Source organism: Pelodiscus sinensis, chromosome 2 (assembly GCF_052426305.1).
Source record: "Pelodiscus sinensis isolate ZL-2025 chromosome 2, ASM5242630v1, whole genome shotgun sequence".
Lineage (NCBI taxonomy): Eukaryota > Metazoa > Chordata > Testudines > Trionychidae > Pelodiscus > Pelodiscus sinensis.
The window spans coordinates 239,692,607-239,714,487 of NC_143053.1; the positions used below are offsets into that span (position 1 = coordinate 239,692,607).

The 21,881-nt window shown below is 40.2% G+C and overlaps 1 protein-coding gene across 2 annotated transcripts in view; it reads left to right on the top strand.

The window, feature by feature from the left end:
* LARP4B (La ribonucleoprotein 4B) overlaps nucleotides 1-19,241 on the top strand; it is a 111,429-nt gene extending 92,188 nt beyond the window's left edge. For both annotated transcript variants that reach the window (XM_075922717.2, XM_075922716.2), the window contains 7 exons: nucleotides 140-246; nucleotides 804-1,058; nucleotides 3,571-3,616; nucleotides 4,481-4,645; nucleotides 8,219-8,343; nucleotides 10,240-10,348; nucleotides 15,424-19,241. In XM_075922717.2, the coding sequence (XP_075778832.2) occupies nucleotides 140-246; nucleotides 804-1,058; nucleotides 3,571-3,616; nucleotides 4,481-4,645; nucleotides 8,219-8,343; nucleotides 10,240-10,348; nucleotides 15,424-15,705 (1,089 nt within the window). In that variant the 3' untranslated portion in view covers nucleotides 15,706-19,241. The remainder of the gene's footprint in view (nucleotides 1-139; nucleotides 247-803; nucleotides 1,059-3,570; nucleotides 3,617-4,480; nucleotides 4,646-8,218; nucleotides 8,344-10,239; nucleotides 10,349-15,423) is intronic.
* Nucleotides 19,242-21,881: the final 2,640 nt, after the last annotated feature.

The following is a 21,881-nucleotide window of genomic DNA, read 5'->3' on the forward strand; positions in this document are numbered from 1 at the left end:
CTATTCGATAAACGTATGGAGAATCAAGATCTTTCGTATAAACAAGTATTTAATTTCCCACTCTTATGATAAACATTCAGTTTGGTCATATAGTATGTAATCTGCAAGTGTATGTCCACCCAATGTTGTTGTTATTTAGGTAACGCCATTTCACAATACTGGATTTATCAATGGGTTTACATCGCCAACCTTCAAGCCTGCTGCTTCTCCATTGGCTTCACTCAGACAGTATCCTCCCCGAAGCAGGCAAGTTTGATCAAATAAAAATGTATTTAATTTTTTTAAATATTCCAGGAGTTGCGCAAGTTATTCTATTCTTAATAGCAAAGACCGCTTTAACTTTCAAAGTGCACACTGTTTTAAACTGGTGTAAGATAAATTATGGCCAGACTACACTTAGATATATCAATCTAGAGACACAACAATATTAAAAGTAATTGACTGCACTGCTTCATTATAGCTCTGAACTGTCAAGTTTCCACTAAAAATGTATCTTTCTGTAATGCAGATGACTAAAATTGTTTTTCTGGATGGGTGGTCACTTCAAGAAAGGCATTCTAAATACAGTGTTCCCTAAGCTGAAGTCTTGGGCTGCAATTGCACTGTTTGAAATATGTTACATATTTAAAGTTTAGAATAGTTTGTCAAGCACTACATTAAAATAGAAGTTCCAAGGTTTAATTGTGCTAAAAGTACTTTACATGTAATCTACAAATACATGTCTAAGGATTATATAAGTATACAACAAAGTTCAAAGTAATTCACAGAATGATTTTTAAATGCAATGTATTTCTGATTTATAGGAATCCTACCAAATCACACCTACGGCACACCATACCCAATGCAGAAAGGGGACCTGGGCTTCTAGACAGTCCTACAATATTTAACTTTTCTGCTGATCGTTTAATTAATGGTGTCCGGAGTCCACAGACGAGGCAGCCGGGACAAAACAGGACACGAATGCAAAATACAACTACAAGTTATACCAAGAGAGAGATAGGAACTGGGCGAATGGAACAGACAAATATTGACTCTTCCCCTGGCTTAGGAAGAGGCAGGTGAGTGTTTAACAGCTGTCCATACAAATACCCTAAGCTGTGGTCTGCTTCTGAGTATTTGTGTACATAGGAGTAAAGATGTTCAGAAACAGGAGTGATTTTTAAAAAACAAGTACAGCAAAATTTAATTGTAGTTCTCTTTTCAATATAACTAAGACACTGAGGCATTTACTCTAAATATTTTCAGTTAATTAAACAAGACTTTGTTAAATAGAGAGAACCTCTTGTTACTGTAAAAGGTTGAAGTACTAACCTCTTCGTCTTTTTACAGAGCTTTCGTGTTCACTTTTTACTTGTACTAAACTCATCTGTTTTCTAAAACTGTAGAGTTGTACGGTTTATAGAATTGTCTCCTGGAAATATTTAATGGAGGCCCAGTTCATTGGTTTTCATGACTATTTGAAAATAGCAATATCAACTAATCTTGCTTGTTGTGTTCAAATTTAGCACTCAGCTTGGTTAGAATCCCACTCACAGGTGAATTACCTACACTTTTAGACTAACCCCTAATACAATTAACGAGCTTTCAGTGGCTGGGCTAAATCATGATTTCATTTGTACTTATGTAATGTAAAGAAAAATGTAATTGCATAAGAATAACCAAGGACACATTCTAGACAGTGGGATCTATTGTGTTGTAAAGAAAATGCCAAGATTACACTAGGGGCGTAAGTGATTGGTTGAATAGTCCCTCAACTAGTCCTTGTTCTCCTCCTCCCCTCCCCATTGCTAGTTGCCTCTACCTTAAAAGGTGGTTGCCCTAAGCACAATCTCTACAGGAGCCGGGGGGAGAGGGTAGTGAAGACAGGGCGCAAGCCAGAAATCAGCTGATTTCTGGCTCCCACCCAGTTCCAAAACTCTGTGCTTCTTTTTAAATGTATGAAGAGCTGTCTGTCAGGCTCTTAATATATTTTAAAAGGCTGGTACACAGCAGGAGGGACCCAGCAAGAGTGGGGAATCAGCTGTCCCAGCTTGCACCGGGTTCCCTCTGCTGCGCTTCAGCTTTTAAAATGTATTAAGAGCCTACTGGTTCTTAATATATTTAAAAGGCAGATCCACAGCGGAGTTACCTTCCCCGTATAACAACTAGTTGATAGAAATTCCAGTGACTAGTCGATTAGTTGATTAAATGTAACATTCCTAACTTACACTTCAGTTCACAGGTGATGTTTACAGTGTTGGGTATTAGTGAAGCAATTTTTAATTTACAAATTAAGCACAATTGATATGGAAGATATTGAGATTAGGAATGTAAACTGGTAACCGTGGTTAACTGTGTAATCAATAGAATTTTTATCAGTTATACAATTATTTTCATACTTTCTACATCCCTAATTGAGATACAAGCATAACACCTGGCTGCCATTTTATAATCACACTTTCAGGATTGTGTCTTAACTTCCTTCTGCCTCAATATTACCTTATCACTCTTATCAATAAATAGTTGAATTATAACATGGGGTTTTTTTTCAGAAAGTTGAAGTCAAGTCAAATTTACCTTGCCTTTTCAGTAAATAAAAATGGGAACTTAAACTCCTATATTGAATGACTTGATATTGTCCAGATATAGTTCTTCTGTCTACATATTGCTTTTGGTTTAAAAAAAAAAAAAGCTTAAGTTGTGAATAAGTACATATATTATCATGTAGAGTTGTAAGTGAAAGAATTAACTAGTGTTTTATGTCAAGGATGAGGAACCTTTTTTGGGCTGGGAGCTACTGACCCACAGAAAAATCAGTTGAGGGCTGGATTAACTCTTCTGGGGCCCTGGAGTTGTTAGATTTTGTGGGGCTCCCCTAGGTTTTGGGATGGGGCCAAAAATGAGGGATATTCATTGTGGGGGAGGGGGGGTTGTTTGGGTTGGAGTTCAGGTTCTGAGAGGTGAGCTGTAGGAGTGGGCTGAGGGTGTGGGTTCGGCATCTGGGCAGGAGGGTATAGGAGCAGGCAGAAGTGGGGGGCTTGGGCAAGAGGGGGTCAGAGGATGAGAGTGCTTACCTGCCACAGCTCAAAAGGGAGGGGCCACAGGTAGCTCTGCTCAGCCCTGAGCTGCTGTTCCTCCCATCAGGCAGAATCTATGGGCCTAATACTTCTGCAGATAAACTATGTTTTTAAGTTTCAGCCAGTGCTAACTCACTTCCTAAATATGAAGTCAAAATTATTTGGCCCATGTTTATTGAATGGTTTTGGGTGTCTGAGATTTCCTGATAATTTTAGATAGCTGTACTTTGCACAGGGGAAGTTTTTTAAAGTGAACATTTGTTTTGTGTAAACTTTGTGCCTTTGTTGTAGTATAATCCTTATTAGTTGCTGTCTCTAAAATACATGCATCTGACGAAGTGGGTCTTTGTTAGTCTATAAGGTGCCACAGGACTCCTTGTCACTTTTGTCTCTAAAATAATGACTTCTATAATAAGCGTATAGGATGAGGATGGCAGTAATAACTCAGAAATAGATTATTTCTGTATCCCATCTATGCAAAGTTCTGATGTTAATTGTATGTTCTTTCTTCTAGGAAAAATTCATATGGGTATCGAAAGAAAAGGGAGGACAAGTTTACAGTGAGTATTTGATCATAATTAAGTGAAATATGGGCAACAGGACTTGAATATCTAGCATGCCATGAAGAATAGGCTTAAATATGGTTACACAAGAAAACATGCATACTGAAGAGAGCAATGCCCTGAGGGCAGTTATCCTATAGTGCAGCTTTCATGGGAAGGAGTAGATGATGGGAGAGCTTCCTGTGTTCCTTCTCCCTAAACACTGGCCAGTTCCAATAGTTGAGCATTGCTGCAAGCAGGGGATTATTTGGAACATGCATTGTCACCTGGCCACATAAGTGAGCACTTGCTAAGATGACAAATGGAAGTTTCAGAATTCCCTGGGGCTATGCAGGGTGAAGATATGGACATCTGTGTTATGTCCTGTGGCGCCTAAAAGCTCTGTATACAATAAGAATGTGTCTTCACTTGTACATCACTGGGAAGAGCTATATGCCTCTCATGCAGGTGGTGGTCTTTTTATGGTGAAACGTTAGTTTCATTGCAAAAAGTCATGGGCAAAGTGTACATGTTCCCACATTTTTATTTTTTTTGGCAAGTGTAGAAATGTCCTAAAGGTGCTCTGTATTGAGACTGCTTATTGTCCTTTCTGTACCCGCATGATTGCTGGAATAATTACACCTACACTTCTAATTCATAAATTATTCAAGGATCGTTAAAGCAGCAGTGTGTGTGTGTAAATAAGGGTATGTCTCTCACTTAGTCAGCAGAACTAAGTCTTGGGGATCTGATGGTAAATAACATTTTGAGGCCCTGATCTTTCTTATTTATTGGTCTGATACGAAACTACTAAGCATCATAGTTTCCCTTTAACTATAGTTTGATCTAACTTGATAACGTGTTTCACTTCTCTTGTTGCAGAGAGGGCAAACACAGTCTCCGCCACCTCCAAAGCCTCCATCCCCTAGCTTTGAATTGGGATTGTCCAGCTTTCCTCCTTTACCTGGGGCTGCAGGCAATTTGAAGACTGAAGATTTCTTTGAAAACAGATTGTCCAGTGTCATAATAGGAACGTCAAAGGAAAGAGTGAGTGGTTTGAGCTTACTGCTTCACATACCTCCTTGTTTCAAATCCAGTGGTGTGTGCAGTGAAAACGTAATTCAAGTAATTAACCATGCTTTTATGTTGGTCATGGAAAACTGTGTAACTCCTTTGCTATCATCTCCACACTCATCCTAGCAGTTGGTTGGCAAGAGTGCACCCACCTTTTAGGGTAACTGAGTTGGTATGGAGTATTGGTGCATCAGAGTAACCATTTCTAATTAGTTGCTAGTGATGAAAACAGATCACTTTTTTAGCATTCCCACTTGTTGATTTGATAACATTAAGTGACAAATATTCTTACACTGCAATTTGCTCATAGTTGGATTTGTTGTTTGTTGTTGTTTTCTCCCCATGACACCTAGGAAACAGTTGTACATTGGGAAAACAAAATGTTCCCTGAAATATAAGAAAGAGCTCGGAAACTCTCTAAACACAGGGTTTGTTAGTTGGAATAAGAAGTGTTGCTAAACTAATTAAATGCAAGAGCTAATGTGTGATCTCAGTTGGAAAATGTAAAAATACACCAAAATAACATGGTTGATTTTGTACTTTTAGGATGCAGCGAGAGATGTAATTCAGAGTTAATGCTCATAGATTGCATTTTCTGCGAACTCTGTCTTTTGCACCATCTGTGGGCCAGGGTGCTCTCCAGGACAGATTTAACCCCATAGTTATGATCAGAGTCTGGGTCTTGGAAGTCTGTTGGAGCAACCCATCAGTTTTAATTTGGTTTCTTTAGAGGCAACTTTGTCGGTACAATGTATGTTGATTCCCATAACCAGCATAACAAGATCCTCCCATGCTGTAGGGTTGATGTAGACTACTTACAGAATTGGTTTAACTGGTTCTCCCAACTACAACCCTTTTGATGCTAACCCTGATCCACTATATCCTCATCGCAATTGGTGTAAGTGCCCTGTGTCATGGTAGCCCCTAGTTACACTGTGTCCATTGATCTCACTAACAGTGTCAGTTAAAGAAACCCTAAGGTTTTTCTAATGAGGGGCATTGCCCCTTGTAGAACAGTGCCAGGCCGTCGCACAGCTTTTCCACCAATTTGTGGTGTCTGCGTTTTCGCCCTCAGTCTTTGAAAAATTTACCTGTTCTAATTAAAGATTTGTATCTTCTTTACTCACATATAACAAGTCTCTAATCTTCTATTGACTTGATTAGTCCAGAGTGTTTGTAGCATGTGATCTAGAGCCATGTTGGGTGAGGAGTTTGCCTTGGGCACTGAACTTCTGTTTCTGCTTTCTACATTGTGCAAGTGCTCATATTTGGAAGAGGGCTTGACTCTGAGAATTGGCACTTGAGAATAAATGGGGCCGCATTGATTTGGCTCACCAAGTAGCTTGATTCCACCCTGTAGAGTGTTTTGGGTGTGATCAACAGAGTTTAAAGAGGGGATTCCTGCTCTTCATCTCAGGTTCTCCTAGCATTTTTTCCAAGCATCACTATTGTTCTCTGAAGTAGGCAATTATTACTATTCTTGTTTTACAGATGAGACCCCAAATGTATAGGTTTATTCAAACCAGTTTACACAAATGAGCTGAAAAAACCCCCCCAGAAACAGAGCCTAGAAATTAGTCCTTTGCTCATCATGCACTATCCTCTATTAATTAAGGATGTTAAGTGGTCGACTAGACGATTAACTGATAAACCTAGGCTAATTGTTTAATGTGGTCGTCTACTCTCATTTCCTCCCCCCTCCTTGCTGCCTCTATATGAGATGCAGAAAGGGAATGGGGAAGCAGGAGTTGGTGCTGGTGCCAGACAGAGGCAACTCTATCTAACGTCAGTACTATGAATAGCTTGGGAAACCTGTTTCCAAAAAGCTATGTATAATCTTCTCTCTCTCCACCAGAAATTGATCCAATAAAAGATATTACCTCACCCACGTTGTGTGTCTGATCTTTAACCACGACATTTTAGGGCTTATTCATGTTAAGTGATGCTCTGGGCTTGGGCCAGAATATTCAGTATTTTGCACAATGAAGCCTTTACCCATGTAATTTTGGGTGCAGTATGGCACTCTTCTATAACTAATGTCTAAATATCAAGTATATATGTGCTATATGCAACTACTCATGATTTAGTTTACACCCAAATTTAAAACTCTGATTTCATTCAGGGAGCTATGTACTTATGTGGTCTGAATCATAGCTGTCTCATGCAGAAAACCTCCCTGTCATTGCCTGTCCACAGACCCCACTAGAATATCATTCTAGACACATGAACATGGAACCAGTTTTGTTTGGTAGATGGAGACAAAAAAGAATCCCCTGTACAATCTCTGCTCCTCTTACGATTCGCCAAAATGGTCACAGAACCAATGTCTCCGTTATATCTTGCTTGATAGACAAAGCTAATATTTTTAATTGATTGTGTTAGGAGAGCTGGTTTGTGGTGAGTAAAGTTTCTATTTTAATTTTGTAGCTGTTGGATTTTAGTATGACTAGATCCTTTACATCTTGTTCAGGAGGAAGGATCAGTCTTGTGCAGTGCACATTTTTATTGTGTACTTCCTATTCAGTGCTCAATCTCATTTCATGTGGGTATGAAAAAACATTATTTTTGATCTTGGAGAAGAACTTTCCTCTAATTGCCATGATACCTACAAGTTTTTCTTTAAAAGGTGCAAAAACCCAATAGACACTGAAGCCAGGTCTACACTGGTGGAGAAAATCTATGTAAGATGAGCAATTCCAGCTGTGACAACTATGTAGCTCAAGTTGATGTACCTTATATCATTTTTTCTGGGGCAGCCCCATAGTGAGAAGTCAACAAGAGAAATGTTCCCATCAACTTCTTTTCACCCTTGTGTTCACCGAGGACACCGTTGGCGTTCAATTTTAGCGGGTCTTTACTAGACCTGCTATTTGAATGCCAGATCAACTGCCACAGCATTGATCTTCCTGTAAGTGGAGACGTGGCCTTAGCTAGAACTTGCCTCTGCAAAAGATTCTGGTAGTGCCTAAGTGTAGGAGACTTTCCAAGAAAAAGCTCTCAAAAGGCATGAGTAAATGGCTACAAAGCCTCCCTTGGTTCTACAGCCTTATATGAAATACCAAGTTGAAAGAAGTGACCCTGTTGTCATGGTGCCATGGTAAGAAACATTAAAGCAAGCTTTGCTAGCTAAAAATCAGGCTTTTGGGAGGCAGAGCTCAAGAATAGCATGCATTCCAAATAGCAGTGCAAGAAGATACTTCAGTAAAGATCCTGTGTTGGATCCCAGGTATTAATATGTACATTGGCTCTATCTGACCAGGAGTAAACACTTTTTTTTAAAAGGATGTTGGGGAAATGCTACACCATCTTGTGTGTCAAACTGCAGCAGTTCTCTCTCCTCTCTTCCCCCCACCCCCACCCGCCCCATAGATAGTATAGATCCCAATGAGTACAACTTCAATTTTTAGCATTAGCCTGGTGATCTGTGACTGTTTGGTATAAATTAACGTGCAAGTAATGTAGTGTTCTTGTTCGCTTCCAAATGACTTATGAGAACATGGGCTGTCATTACACCTCTGCTTTAAATATACTGTTTAATTTTTTTAGAACATAAATGTGGATGCAAGTACAAACACTATTCCATCAGGAATTCCTCGAGAGCCATTGTTGCCAGCATCTCCTGTTCTGTCTGGGACATTTGAACGGTCTCCTTCCCCATCCCAATCTTCTGAGTAAGGATTTAGTTACCTGCCTATAATTATTCTTTTCTACATCAAAAGTTTTCATTTTCAGAAGGTTAGGTGGGACATTATGCGTAAATAGCTATTGAATCCTTAATTAAGGAATGGAGTAACAATTTCTCATGTTAAAGTCTATGGGGAAGTCATGTTAGTCTGTAACTTTAAAAATTAGTAATCCTGTGGCACCTTAGAGCAACAAATCACAAGCTTTTATGGGTAAAACCCACTTCAGATGAGTTGGAGTGGAAATAACAGAATCCAAAGTGTATACAACAGCAAAAGCAGTTACCTGTCAGTTGTAGAAACCATGTTAATGAAGCTAATTTAGTCTGGATCTGTTCCATTCATAGTTTTTTATGTGAAATTGCTAATGTCAAAGGCAGGGGAAATTGACTTTCTAGAGTGTTAACTAGTTAATGTCTTTATTCAAGTCTAGGTTGACAGTGTCAACAGTATAAATAAATTCAAGGTCCGCAATGTCTCTAATTGGGTGGTAAATTTCCTCTGTAGAAGAAATGCTATTTTTAAATCCATTATTTAGTGTCCAGGTAAGCTAAAATATTCCCTTAGAGGTTTGTGTTACCATTCCTGATGACTGATTTGTGTCCATTTAGCCTTTGTCACAGAGACTTTCCAGTTTGACTAAGGGGTTTAAGCTTGGGGCTGTAGGTGATGACCAGTGGTCTGTGTTCCTTGTTGGACCTGTGTTGCAGTAGATGACTTCTGGATATTTGTCTGGCTCTGTCATTCTGTTTCATAATACACATCTGTAGGGGAACATTTTAACCTACCTGGACATGCTATAATGGAATTAAAAATAGCCCTTCTTCTACAAAGGAATTTTACCACCCAATTACAGAGAGACTGCTGAACTCTCATGTGAGCTATACATAAAGCAGAAGGCATTAGCTTGTTTATCAAATGGCTTTGTCTTGATTATTAATAGCTGTAAATGTTTTGAATAAAAGCTTTCAGTATTCTTAATGCTATACCTTACAGTGTATGTCTGCAATGTATCCCCCACATTAGGAGAAACTGAGTTGGCACATTGGCTTTAACTTAGGGCTTCAGCACCCATTGCATTTGCAGCTTCAGGTTAGGAATTATTGAACCTTGGCTGCCAACCTGGGGCCTAGGTTCATAGTGCAGTGTGGGAAAACTTGACTGTTCATAAAGTTTCTCTGTCTAGAGAACCAAGAAAGTTGGCCCATTGGATTGTGGGTTGCTTTTGACAGATTCCCAGACTGTGAGTCCGATAGTGCTGTCTACATTTGCAGAGCAATAAGTTTTGAACGGTGATTGCTGGTTTGACAGTGGCTTGATCCTTCTACTTCAGTGGGGTCCTTGGATGCTAGATCTGGGACTTGGGTTAACCCAATCTTGAGTCTGTTTGAACATTGGGTTCACATTACCCACACATACAGAACCAAAGCGTGCATAGGCTACCTCCCAAAGAAATATTAAATTGTACTTTGTGCATACAATAAAAGAATAACCTGTTTTGAGAATTGAGCATCAAAAATTAGGATTATGTCAAGAGAAAATCTGAGCTCTAGTCTGGCACTTACATTTGTGAGCCCAGCATCCTTATACTTGCCTCTGTCTTTTCAAACAACTGCAAACTTAACTTACGGAACACATTTCTCTTAATACTTAAGAATTTGTAATATACTTTTTAAAAGATAGGGTTTAAAATAATAACTTTTAAAAGGCTGCTAGTTATGTAGTTTAGAGTGATCAGTTCACATGTAGCTGTAATCTCCTTGCAATATAAAACTAAGTTTTATAAGTACTCTTAGATTCATAATCTGGTCACTTGTTGACTTCTCAGGTTTCAAATACGAAGATAGCTTTTCATGAGACTGACTTTCTGATATGTTCTTGCAGTGACTCCAAGGTTGTCGATAAGCAGCAGAGAGACACACACAGTATGGAAAGACTTTCTTCCACGCTCACTACTGCATGTAAATCGGTGCAAGTCAATGGCGCTGCCATAGTAAGTGATCTTAATACTGCCTTTTTTATAAATATATCACTGGATGTATTTTATTATCAATATAGAGTTTTTGTCCATTGGCACTTACGTTTGTGAGCCCAACATCCTTCTACTTGCCTCCGATTGTCTTCTGATAATTTGCAATGATATGGCTGTATAATATCTTACAGAAAAATGGCAACTGTAAGCTGCATTTCAATTATTAAAATTCAGCTCGCTGAAGAATTAGAAGTTAGTCCTAGGTAGAGTGACTCTTTCTGAGCCAGTAAGTGCAATTTGAATCGTGAAGGAGGAGGAAAAAAATGTTCTGTTGTAATTTTATTTATAACAGTTGTAAGCATTGACACCCGTAGTTGGGTTTCCACTCCATCCCTTCTCTGTTGCGTCTTCTTCCTCTGTTACTTACCACATCCACCACCTCTAACCATCATCCCACCAAACCTTTGTGGAGTCTTTGTAGGTCACTCAGACTCAAATAGGCTTATCAAGGAGACTGAAACCTGCACGTCCTGGCTGTCAGCTGACCGCGCGCTCCGCGGCTTGGCTCTGCTTTGCGCCCCCCCCCCCCCCCCCCCGGTCTGCAGACTGGGGGGACGGGGGCAAAGCAGAGCCAAGCTGCGGAGCGCGTGGGCAGCGGACAGCCCTGTCCGCTGCCCGTGTGTTCCGCCGCTTTGCTTCCTCTCCCTGGTCTGCTGGAGACCAGGGAGACGAAGGGCCCCGTTCGTAACTGCGGATCCGACATAAGTCGGATCCGCGTAACTCGGGGACTGCCTGTATATGGAAGTGGTGGTTAGGTTTGAGCCAGAGTTTGAACCTTGAACTTGTTGCAGTGTAGACATACCCGTAGAGGCAGTATTGCTTGAGATAGTGTTCCAGTCCCAAGCTTATTTTGTCTTGAACTTCAAATATCAGTTCATGGCTTTTGAGCCTTGTCAACAGTTGAATAGTATATCGATAATTCAGATGCTATGGTTAGCTTCAAATGTTAAATTGCTCTTTGGCTTGTCGGTGGTGCTGTATTGAAATATCCACATTTCCTTTTTATTTGATTATCCTTTCGTCTTTGGGCAGTGTGCTAATATGATCTCACCATTGTGACCTCCTACATATTTAGTTACCTGATTTGGCAGGTGGTGGTTGTTGTTGTTTTTTTTAATCGATAACATTTTCCCCAAACTCTTTTTTTTCATACTATTGTCCTTGATAATCCAAGAAGGGAGAGAAGTGGTTAAATGAAAAGTTCCTAGAGCACGTGATTCCATGTTGCGTATATGCGTGTTCACATTTATGATGATTGGAAACGTTTCTCGTGGAGGTATCTATCGGACTGCTGGCACCATCTGGAGCCTTGCACTCATCTGCCAATTTATTGGGCATCACCAGCCCCTAGCTTTCTCAGTTTCTCCATACTGTCAGTGACAGTTGTTGGAATGCTCCTTGCTCCTACAAGTTCCCCAGTTACCTTTGTTCTTGATACTTTGAGGTCGTTTCCTTGTATATAGTTTAAAACTTGTCAAAGCACTATAACAAATGCCATCCTCTTTCCCACCAAGATCTAAAAGGGCAAAGGGAAAAATAACTGGGACCCTGCCCAAGGTTCCGAGTACATGTATTCCCACCCCACTCCAGGGTCATTGGTGGTCTTATTTGCCAACAGATGAGCAATCTAGTGCAACACCTAAAAACTCAACCTTTTTGATAGAAAGGTGCATTCTAGTGCCATTCTGCAATTACATATGGCCAGTCAGAAAGCATTTGTGGAGCAATACAATGATTATACTTGGGACTCAATGGCCAAATTCAAGGACTCTGCTCAGGAATCAAGGCAAGAGTTTTTAGCCATTTTTGCAAGAGGGCAAGGTGTAAAGGCTGAAGACTCACTTTTAGCAGTGTTAGATGTGCCTGATTCAGCAATGCAGTTGATGGTATTGGCCATCTCCATGTGGTTCAGTTCGTGGCTGCAGTCCTCAGGGCTCTTGAAGGAGGTCCAGATGTCCATTCAGGCGCTCCCCTTCGAGGGAAGTGCCTCTTATTTTGCAGCAGACATAGGACTGTTCAGGCTGAAGGATTTAAGGGCCACCTTGTGTCTCAGTGCATAGAGCTCAAAGGAGACCTCAAGGAGACACCATCACCACCCAGATACTCGTGTCTGCCTCAACAAAGCTCCCAAAAGAGGAAAGACAGACTTACTCAGCCAGTCTGCCCCATTTTCTGTGGCCCTGCTCACTACTCAGGTGGCTCATAACAAATATTTCACAGTTGCTCCCAAGGGCAACAAACCAGGCTGACAGGATCCAATCCCCCTTTTATTTTTAGATTGGTTTTCCCCATTCCTTTCTGCATGGGCCCAAATTACCTCAGAATATTGAGTGCTTAACACCATAAATAACATCTGGTTACACACCCTGCAGTTCTCCATGCCTTTCTCGTTAACCTCATCCCCAGGGCTCAACAAACTACCCAATCTACTCACCCATGGTGAGTAGATTTCAGTCGTGCACCCCGTTCACCAGCAGCGAGCACATGCGCAATGCAGGTGTTGTGCTTGCACAGTACGGGGCTGGCGAGCGGTTTTCGCTGCCGATTGTCAAGCCCTGTTCATCCCACTTCAGGGACCCTTCTCACAAGAGAGTCCTTTTTCAGGAGGTAGAAACTCTCCTACAGATAGGGGCAGTAGAGGAAATTATGCAAAAAATGAAGGGATAGTGGATTAATTCCTGTCACTTCCTGATCCCAAATGCCATAGGTGGCATTAGAGCCATCCTAGACCTGAGTCAGCCAATACCTGAAGAAGTTCAAGTTCCATATGGTCTCCCTGGCCTTCATCCAATCTCACATATCCCTTGACTGAAAGGTACCTATTTCCGTGATTTTAGCTTCCGTGGTCACATGAGGTTCCTTCAGTTCTTAATGGGCCAACATCACAGCATTGCCTTTCAGATTCTCATCTGCTCCAAGAGTCTTCACAAAGTATATGGAGGCACTGGCTGCTTACCTGAGGCAGCAAGGGGTGCAGATCTACCTATACCTCGACAACTGACTTGTTGGAGGCAGGTTATAAGCCCAGGTTCAGCACAACTTTTAAGTGGTGTGGGCCACCTGACAGGCGCTAGGTTTGCTAATAAATGAGAAGAAATCGGCTCTGGCCCTGGTTCACCAAATAGTTTAAAGGAGTAGTGCTCACTTCGTCCCAGGCCATCCAAGTCCCAGTTCCAAGCCATGTCTGATCTCCATATTCTTTTTAAGAGCCCACCTACTCTCACAGCCTGGGTATTTCTCACGCTGCTGGGCAACATGGCAGCATATACTTGTGTAGTCTGACGTGCATGTCTACATCACAGGCCCCTGCAAATGTGCATGGCATGTACATCCTCTCAACCCTGGCTTGGTGGACAGACACTTGATGGATGTTGGAACGGACTCCCAATATCCATCACTGATATTCACTGCATCAGATTTGAGTTGCGAGCCTACATTGATAACTTCAGCACACAGGATCTGCAGTCACCAGGATTGTTCCCTCTGTATAAATATCAGTGCTCTACCTGGCCAAGTGGCCTTAGCTCTTTGGCCTTCCCCCTTCCAAGTTCTTGCTTCACCTTGAACTCTAAAGCCAGGCCCTTTCATCTGAGTACTTTAAGCAGCTTTTTCAGCTTTTCATTCTTCAGGCCAATGTAGATGGATCTTCTCACAAAATCATGCTCAGGTTCTTGAAAGGCTTGGAGGAGCTCTTCCCTCAAATCTACAATCCAGTTCCTTTATGGGACTTGAATCTGGCTTGCTTTCAGCTCTCACGTTTCCCTCCTCCCCACACACACACATGCGCACACCTTCCTTGAGCTATTGGCATTCTGCTCTCTGCTGTTTTTCCTCGTGAAAGGTTGCCTGGCAACTATCACTTTGGACCAATGGGTCTCCAAGAACAGAGTTTTGATGTCAGAACACCCCTTCATCGGTTTTCTAGAAGGAGAAAGTCCAGCTACACCCCCATCCAGCAACCAGAGTTGGTGGCACAGTATCACTGTATGCAGGATATTTTCCTATTGGTCATCTTCCTAAAGCCTCACAAACTAACAAGGAGCATCAGTTATGTTCTTTGAATTTTAGACAGGCCTTAGACTTCTACACTCAGAGTTAAACCCTTCTGTAAGTTGACACAGCTCGTCATCACAGTGGTAGAGCGTGTAAAGGGCCTGCTGGTTTCTTCTTAGTGGATCTCCTAGTGAACAAGCAGTGGTGTCACCACCAACTGTCATGACTGCCCATTCCACTAGAGTTCAAGCTTCTTCAACTTTTTTTGAACCAGTACCAATTCATATTATCTTTTAGAGTCACTACTTGCTCTCTGGCCCATACCTTGATGTTCCCCTACAGTCACCCAGCAGGCCTGGGATGATTCCAGCTTTGCAAGTAGCACAATGATAAACTCCAGGCCCGCCTCCATGGATACTGCTTGTGAGGCACTTAACATGGAATTAACATGAACAGGCACTTAATGAAGAAAAAGTGGTTGCTTACCTTTTGTAACAGATCTTAGATGTGTTCTTGTCAATTACACAACCTGCCCTCTTCCCCATTGTCCAAGTTGACGGTAAGAAGGAATTAAGGTGGTGCAAGAGCTGGTCCTGTTTGTACTGCTAAGGGAAAATGTCCTAGAGTCATGCACATGGGCATGCACACTCCTCGCATTGAATAGACATGTGCAATGCATCTTGAACAGTTATGAGAAGTAGGTAATCATTTTTTCCGAAGGCAGGTGGTATTACTATTTGCAAATGTATCTTTTGAACTTTAAAAACTTACTATTCTTTAACGCTGTTCTTACCACTTTGTTCAAGTTCAGATGCGAGGTCATACTTCGCTATTCAGAGACAAGCCTATTACTCCAAGATTTGTCTTTTGGTTGCAGCCAGTCTTGGCTATAAAGCTACTTACACGAACTTCACATGCAAGACTGTGCTAAGAGTACATGCAACTGCAGGGAACAATCACACATAGTTTCTGTGCTACATAGTCAAAATGAAGATTGATACTGTTTTAACTTTGGTGTTTTGTGTTTCCCTTTCATTTCACAGGAACTACGAAAACCTAGTTATGCAGAGATTTGTCAGAGAACAACTAAAGATCCTCCTACATCACAGCCCCAGAAAGAACAGAAGCCAAACACTGTAGTTTGTGGGAAAGATGAAAGAAAGCCTACAGAAACAATAGAGAAAAACAGAGAACCCCCTCCCACAAAGTCAAATCCAGGACAGCCCAAAGACCAGCGGAGACAGTCAGGGCGCAGATCGCCCCCTCCAGCCATCGGGAAACGTTTAAATAAAGAACAGAACACCCCCCCAAAATCTCCTCAGTGAAACTAATGCTTGGGAGGGGGTTGAAGAGAGTTCTACTTCCCACTAATTAAAACCCATGTTCCCACTCAAGTACAGAGAATGAGTTGCTGGTTAGGGAGCTTGCAGTGCTAGTAGGCATATAAGATGCCTGCAAGTGTTTTCTTTTATGAAATATTTTTCCCCTCTTGAGCAAGCAGTCTATTTTTCCAGGATTTAATTGATCAAACCTTATATTCAGGTTGGTGCTTAACTGGAGGTGATGCTGAGTCTGATTATTTTCAAGTTGGAAAATGTTATCTTAAAATCAATTTTTTTATCAAGCCTCACGTGGCTCTGTGAATACAAGCTCAATAGTGAGTGTTCCTGAACTATTAAGCAGAACTGTGCTGCTGCAATTTTTAATAAACTGGTCTGCAAGTAACTATATCTCTAAACCTTGAGAGTGGCAGTTAGTATAGAGCATGAAGAAAGTATAGTGTACAAAATTGTATGAATATGACCTTGAGGATTTTTTTTATTGGGCTGCTGTTCTGAGTATCAGCTAACAAACTTGCACTTTTAGGTTAAACTAATACAGTTGATAATAACATTTTTTAAAACTAATCTTTTTTGATGTCTTGTGCAAAAAAGTCCTCCAGAGAGCACCATAGAGGTTTTCAAAAATATTTGTGTTCTGATGTACTGCAAGCAAGTAATCAGCTTCTCAGTCCAGAATAAAATGAATACTATGATTTCCAAATACAAAGCACATTGTGAATAAGAAAAAAATTGAGGTCTGTGAGCTTATATGGAGGTGAAGCCTGCTAATGGATGTTATCACAAGAAAGCACAATAGTGTTCTTGTGATGTTCCCCCTCACAGGATGGAGTTAACTAGGGTCATCACTGTACTTTTTAGTTATCCCTGTGCTCAGTGTAGACTTTTTTAACTTATCCCCAAGTGCTCTTTGAAAGAGTTCATATCTTAGTCAGCCTAGTGTTGACGTCTTCCTGTAACCGCAAGCATTGGCATGTGGATTTAAATTTTCCAGTTCTTGAAAGAATGGCATTTGTGTTTTGTGGTGGAGGAAGAGATCCCTGCTATTTACCTCTGGGATGAGGTTTCTCACACTTATATTTACTTTAGAAGTGATGCGCTTTCTGAAGGACAAAGATGCACTAAATTAGCAAGCTTCTAATAAAGTTGAATATAAACTATTTTTGTTTTAAAATGCCTAAAGTTTTTCTTTACGTGTTTAAATAGCAGGCAGTTCAGATAATCCTCTTTCCTGATGAACATAACAGTACAGTTTATTCCACAAAAATGTTTGTTTAAACAACTGATTTTTTTAAAGAATTATTTCCATCCGATATTTAAAGACTTGAATTTTATTTAAACTTGAAAATGACTTTGCCTTAACTTTTGTATAAGACAGCTTACAGTTAATGAAGTCTGACCCCCTTAAGGGTTAGCATGAGTTAATTACAGAATTACTCAGTTACAGTATGTATCTATTGTCACTGGTCTTACTGGGTAAACATACTGTAGTACAGGAACTAGCAGCAGTTTTTGTAATATACCTTAAAGATCTTAAACAGTTGATCTTTTTCAGATTGTTGAAAAATCTGTAAATGCAAATAGTCAATACTGTATTAAATATGTGCACTTGGAAGTGTGTGCTTTGCTTGTACAGTTGTAAATAATCAGAACATATAAAAAGGTACCCTAAAGAAAAAAATCTGATAAAAATTATTGATATATTATAAATGTTGCTGTTGAGCTGGATGTAGATAAACTAAATGTTGTGGTTTGAATATTACTTTAATTTGTTGTTTTTTTGTTTCTTTTATTTTATTCTGGTGTGCTGAACTGACTCTGCCTCTTCACTGCAAAAGGGAAATGGAAAGAAAGTTTTATTTCAAAGCCCTCAAATGTTTTCATAAGTCTCTCCTGAAAGTGTGCTTTTTAATCAATACCTGTTCCATAACAGCACGTAAAGAGTAAACTCAAAAAGTCGAGCAGTTCAACTGAAATTTTAAAAACACCAGTAACAATTTAATGCATTGGGATCCTGGATCAGATTGCCAAGAAAAATACCCTGAAGCTTATCTGGCCACCTCTTCCAAGGAGAGTATTGATGCTTCTGTAGATGGATAATGAACTTGAATATGGCTGTAAAAAAAGCCATTAATTTGCTAGCAATTTTCATACTGCAGATATCTGATAGTAATGAAGTGACCTTTTAAATTTACTGCAGAATTGGTTAAAATGGACAAGATAAGATTTGTTTGTTCTTTGGCTAAAAAGCACACTTTGGATTTTGTTGGAGGAGATAGGACTCTGACAGCAGTGAACACCAAAATTTAGAAACCTGTTGTGTCATTGGATTTTAATATCCTTTTCCCAGTGGGCAGTGAAAATGGCAGCTAGACTTGTATATGGTTTAGGCCAGCTGTGTGATTTGTTGTTTGCCTGCTGAAAGAGTAAACGTGGACAGCTGCAAACAATAAAAAAATGGTCACTTACAGCAACAGTGTACAGCTGATCATAATAGCCAACTGGGACATACGGTAATATATTGAGACCAGCGGATTGTGTTGTGCTGTTCTAATGTATTCTGCTGCCATTTGTACTAGGTCAATACACTGTAATTACTGCTTACCCAGCAACAGTCTGTTGCAACAAGAGTTTAAACCTTGCTCTGATGTGGTTTTATAGCTTTTTTTAAAAAATGCAAGTGATCTGCCAAGTAGCTGTATATAGTATTAAAAAAACCTTTACCTTTGCTGCATTTACTTTGAGATTTTTCCACGCAGTGACAAAATGGATTTTCAGAGTAGACAGTTGGGATGTTGCATGCAGACTGTTGCTAAGGTTCATATAGCTATTAATATGTGGCTTCTAAAAAGTTAAAAGGAAAAAAAATCCTTCCAGAAGCAGGTTCAGAGATACAGTAACTAAAATTGACATTTTAACTTGTAAGATTGTGTGCATTTCATTTGAAAAATATAAAACAAGTTAATACAGAATCTGAGACTCTTGGTCCAGGAATGCATTTGAAACAAAAATTGCTTTTGAGACTTAATGTGAATTTCATTGCAGATCAATCCCCACCGTGACATCATAATTTGCCACTTAGAAATCAGTGGGAAGTGGCGAACTTTTTTGTTGCTGCATTGTTGTCTGAAGATTGAGCAGTTAGTATGGGAAAAACCCTTGTTTGTGGGTGTGATGCAGTGTATCACAAACAGTTGACTGTAATGGTGCATACTGATCTCTATCTCCTTCAGCTAGTGACAGGGATTTTTATGTGCTTTGTAACCTATTACACTAATAGCAGCAGACAATCGAAGACTTTCAAGGAGCGCTAACAGCTGCCAATTCATGACATAGAAGTGTAATATGGAAGCTTTTTTGAGGGTTTTTGTTTTTGTTCTACTTCTTCCATTAAGACTGGAATCAAGCTTACATGTAAACTATTGGTAATTTAAGTTTCCTTTTGTGTCATAAAATGTAAAACTTGTCTAATTTGAAAAATATGTAGGTTATGAAAAAATAAAGATTTAGGCACTGTTGAATTCTTGATTTTTTTTTTTAATTAAACTGTTCAATGGTATCTGTCACTACCTTCTGATTTTTTGTTCACATTTGTGGAGAGTGTATTGCTTTTACATTGCTTTCTATTGTGATGTTTCTCTGATGTGAAAAGATTTGAAATAAGTTTCTGAACTTTGACGTAAAAATTCTAAGTTAAAGATGAGCAAATGATAGCACGCATTCAATAAGGAACAATTAACGTAGGAGCGGTGCTGGTCCCAGCGAACATCTTTTTCATGAATGCTTCCATTGAAAGCTCTTCGGGGGCTTTGAGTGCCTCAGTATTCTTGGCTTCAATTTTGGGCTGAAATTTGGTGTCCTGGTGCATGACTTGCAGTCTACAACACTGTAAGGCACTACCTCAGTTAGCTTGTTTGGTTCTTTTTATTAGATGGGGGGGGGGGGGAGCATGTTGAATACTCTGTTGTCCAGGTTTTAAAAAAAAGACTTTAAGAGTACCAGTGTACATTTTTAACCTTACTACCTGTAGTGCAGTCTGGTATCTCTAGTACCCTGTTCTAGTGTTCACATAGGCTGTTATTGCACAGCAAGCTAGGCTGTTGTAAGGATGTTAAAATGCGGTTTTCAGAGTAATGATATAGTCGATATAACTACCAGCTCCTGTTTCCCCCTCCTTGCTCCTCAGAGGCAGTGGAGGGAGCAGGGGAGCATGGGGCCAGCGGTACTCCAGCAATCCCTGCTGGCCTGTTGTTCTCACTATGGCATTTCAGATTTTGAAATGTACAAGAGCCCCGTGGGGCTAAAGCAGCTGCAGTGGGAACATGGGGAAACAGGACTGCTTGAGTCCCCTGCTCGCCCCATGCTCCCTGTGGTGCTTATGCTTTTGAAATGTACACAAGCCCCACAGGACTAAAAACTTGATAACGAGGCTCAATAGATGTATGTAGTTATCAAAATGATGCAATTATAGGTGCCTAATAAAAATGCTTCTTAAATTGTGTGTCATTATGGTTCCAGTTCTGGACACGAAGCATGCACAAAGTTATCCTTTAATGACCCGCTCTTCAGATCCCAAAAGAATTTCTGCCCTCTGAGCACCCATGTCTGCCTCTCCAGTCTCACAGGATTAATCTCTATTTCTAGAAGTCTCTGCCTTTTCCCCCTAGTATTAATAGCCTTCCCTCAAGTTCCAACACTTTTCCCCACTCTCTCTAGCAGATGAATCTTGTAATTTGGAGCCATAAAGTCACCCATGGTGAAATATGAATTTGTTTGCTGCTCCTCCCATCTGAATTGCAAGGGGTTTTCATAGATCAATGCATTCTGTGTCTTGTAACACTTGATTTTTTCCTTTTCTCCTCCCCTCACCTCATAGTAATGTTGATGTGAGGTGTGTTTGGAAATCCATGGGATGAAATCAATTCTAGACTAAATGTCAGATTGGTTTTTTTAGACATTATGATCCCTGACTAGTTTTTAGTGCAAATTAAACATGTGTAGTCTATCTCAGAACATTTAAAGTTTTTACAGATTTTTCCATTACATTTATAATATATAGTTCAGTTTTATCATGCTAAAGTCTAAGCATGTGTTGTGTATATACCATGTTGTGTGGAGTGAGTCCTGGCTGCACTGAAGAAAGCTTTTTTTATGCGAACAATGCTCCAGGTGATAGGCACCATAGTGATTGTATTTTGCTGTGAAGAGTGTGTTCACGTGTACTGAGGAGTCATCTGATTGACTGAATTGGCTGCTTCCCTGGTAGTGAGTTTTGAGAGAATGGAAGGGCTTTCTCCAGTTGCATTGGGCAGCTCTCCCTGAAGTGGATGTTCTGGATGGGCTGGGGATCCTGGCCATTATCCTGCATATATCTTACATGGCCCTTCTCCATGCCTGGTAAATTTTAGTGGTGGTAGGGGAAACGCATTGAAATTCTTGGCGGCTAATTCATTACATGAGAGCATGGTAATATTTTTGCATGTGAGTGTTTGAGACTGGAAGCCAAACCAAAAGAGAACAGTGAAGGATTAGTGATGAGAACTTGGAAATAAAATTTTAACAAGGCAGGAGGCTATTTTACATTTAAATAGCAGGAAGTAGATGCTACACAATTTGAAATTAGCCATGTATTAGCTTGACTGTAATTAGCTTGACTGTGCTACTATGAATACTGTTTCCGTGCCCTGTGTTGTAACTGGGTGGATATGAGCAGCACTCATCAAAAGTAATTTTTGATAAACTTCTGTTGGAAGCATTTTTTTCATATTTCAGCATTTGTAGTTTGTGTTTGAAGTGAATTGGAGGTGCCATCTTTCCACATATGGAAAAGCCGAATGACTAGTAAAAAGGCAGGAATATGGTAATGTTCAAGAGTTGGTCCCTGTGTGCCTGAGATGAGAGATTTCTAGCAAGTACAATAGAATCTGAGGTATGAATACCAGAGTTACGAACTGAGCAGTCAGCCACACACCTCATTTGGAACCAGAGTATGTAATCAGGCAGCAACAGAGACAAAAAGGAAGTTAAATGACAGATATTAAAAACAGCATTTTTCTTCTGCACGGGAAAGTTCCAAAGCAGGAGTAAGTCATTGTTCAGTTGTAAATTTTTGAAAAGAAGCATAATGTTTTGTTCAGAGTTAGTTACATCCAGTCTCCATC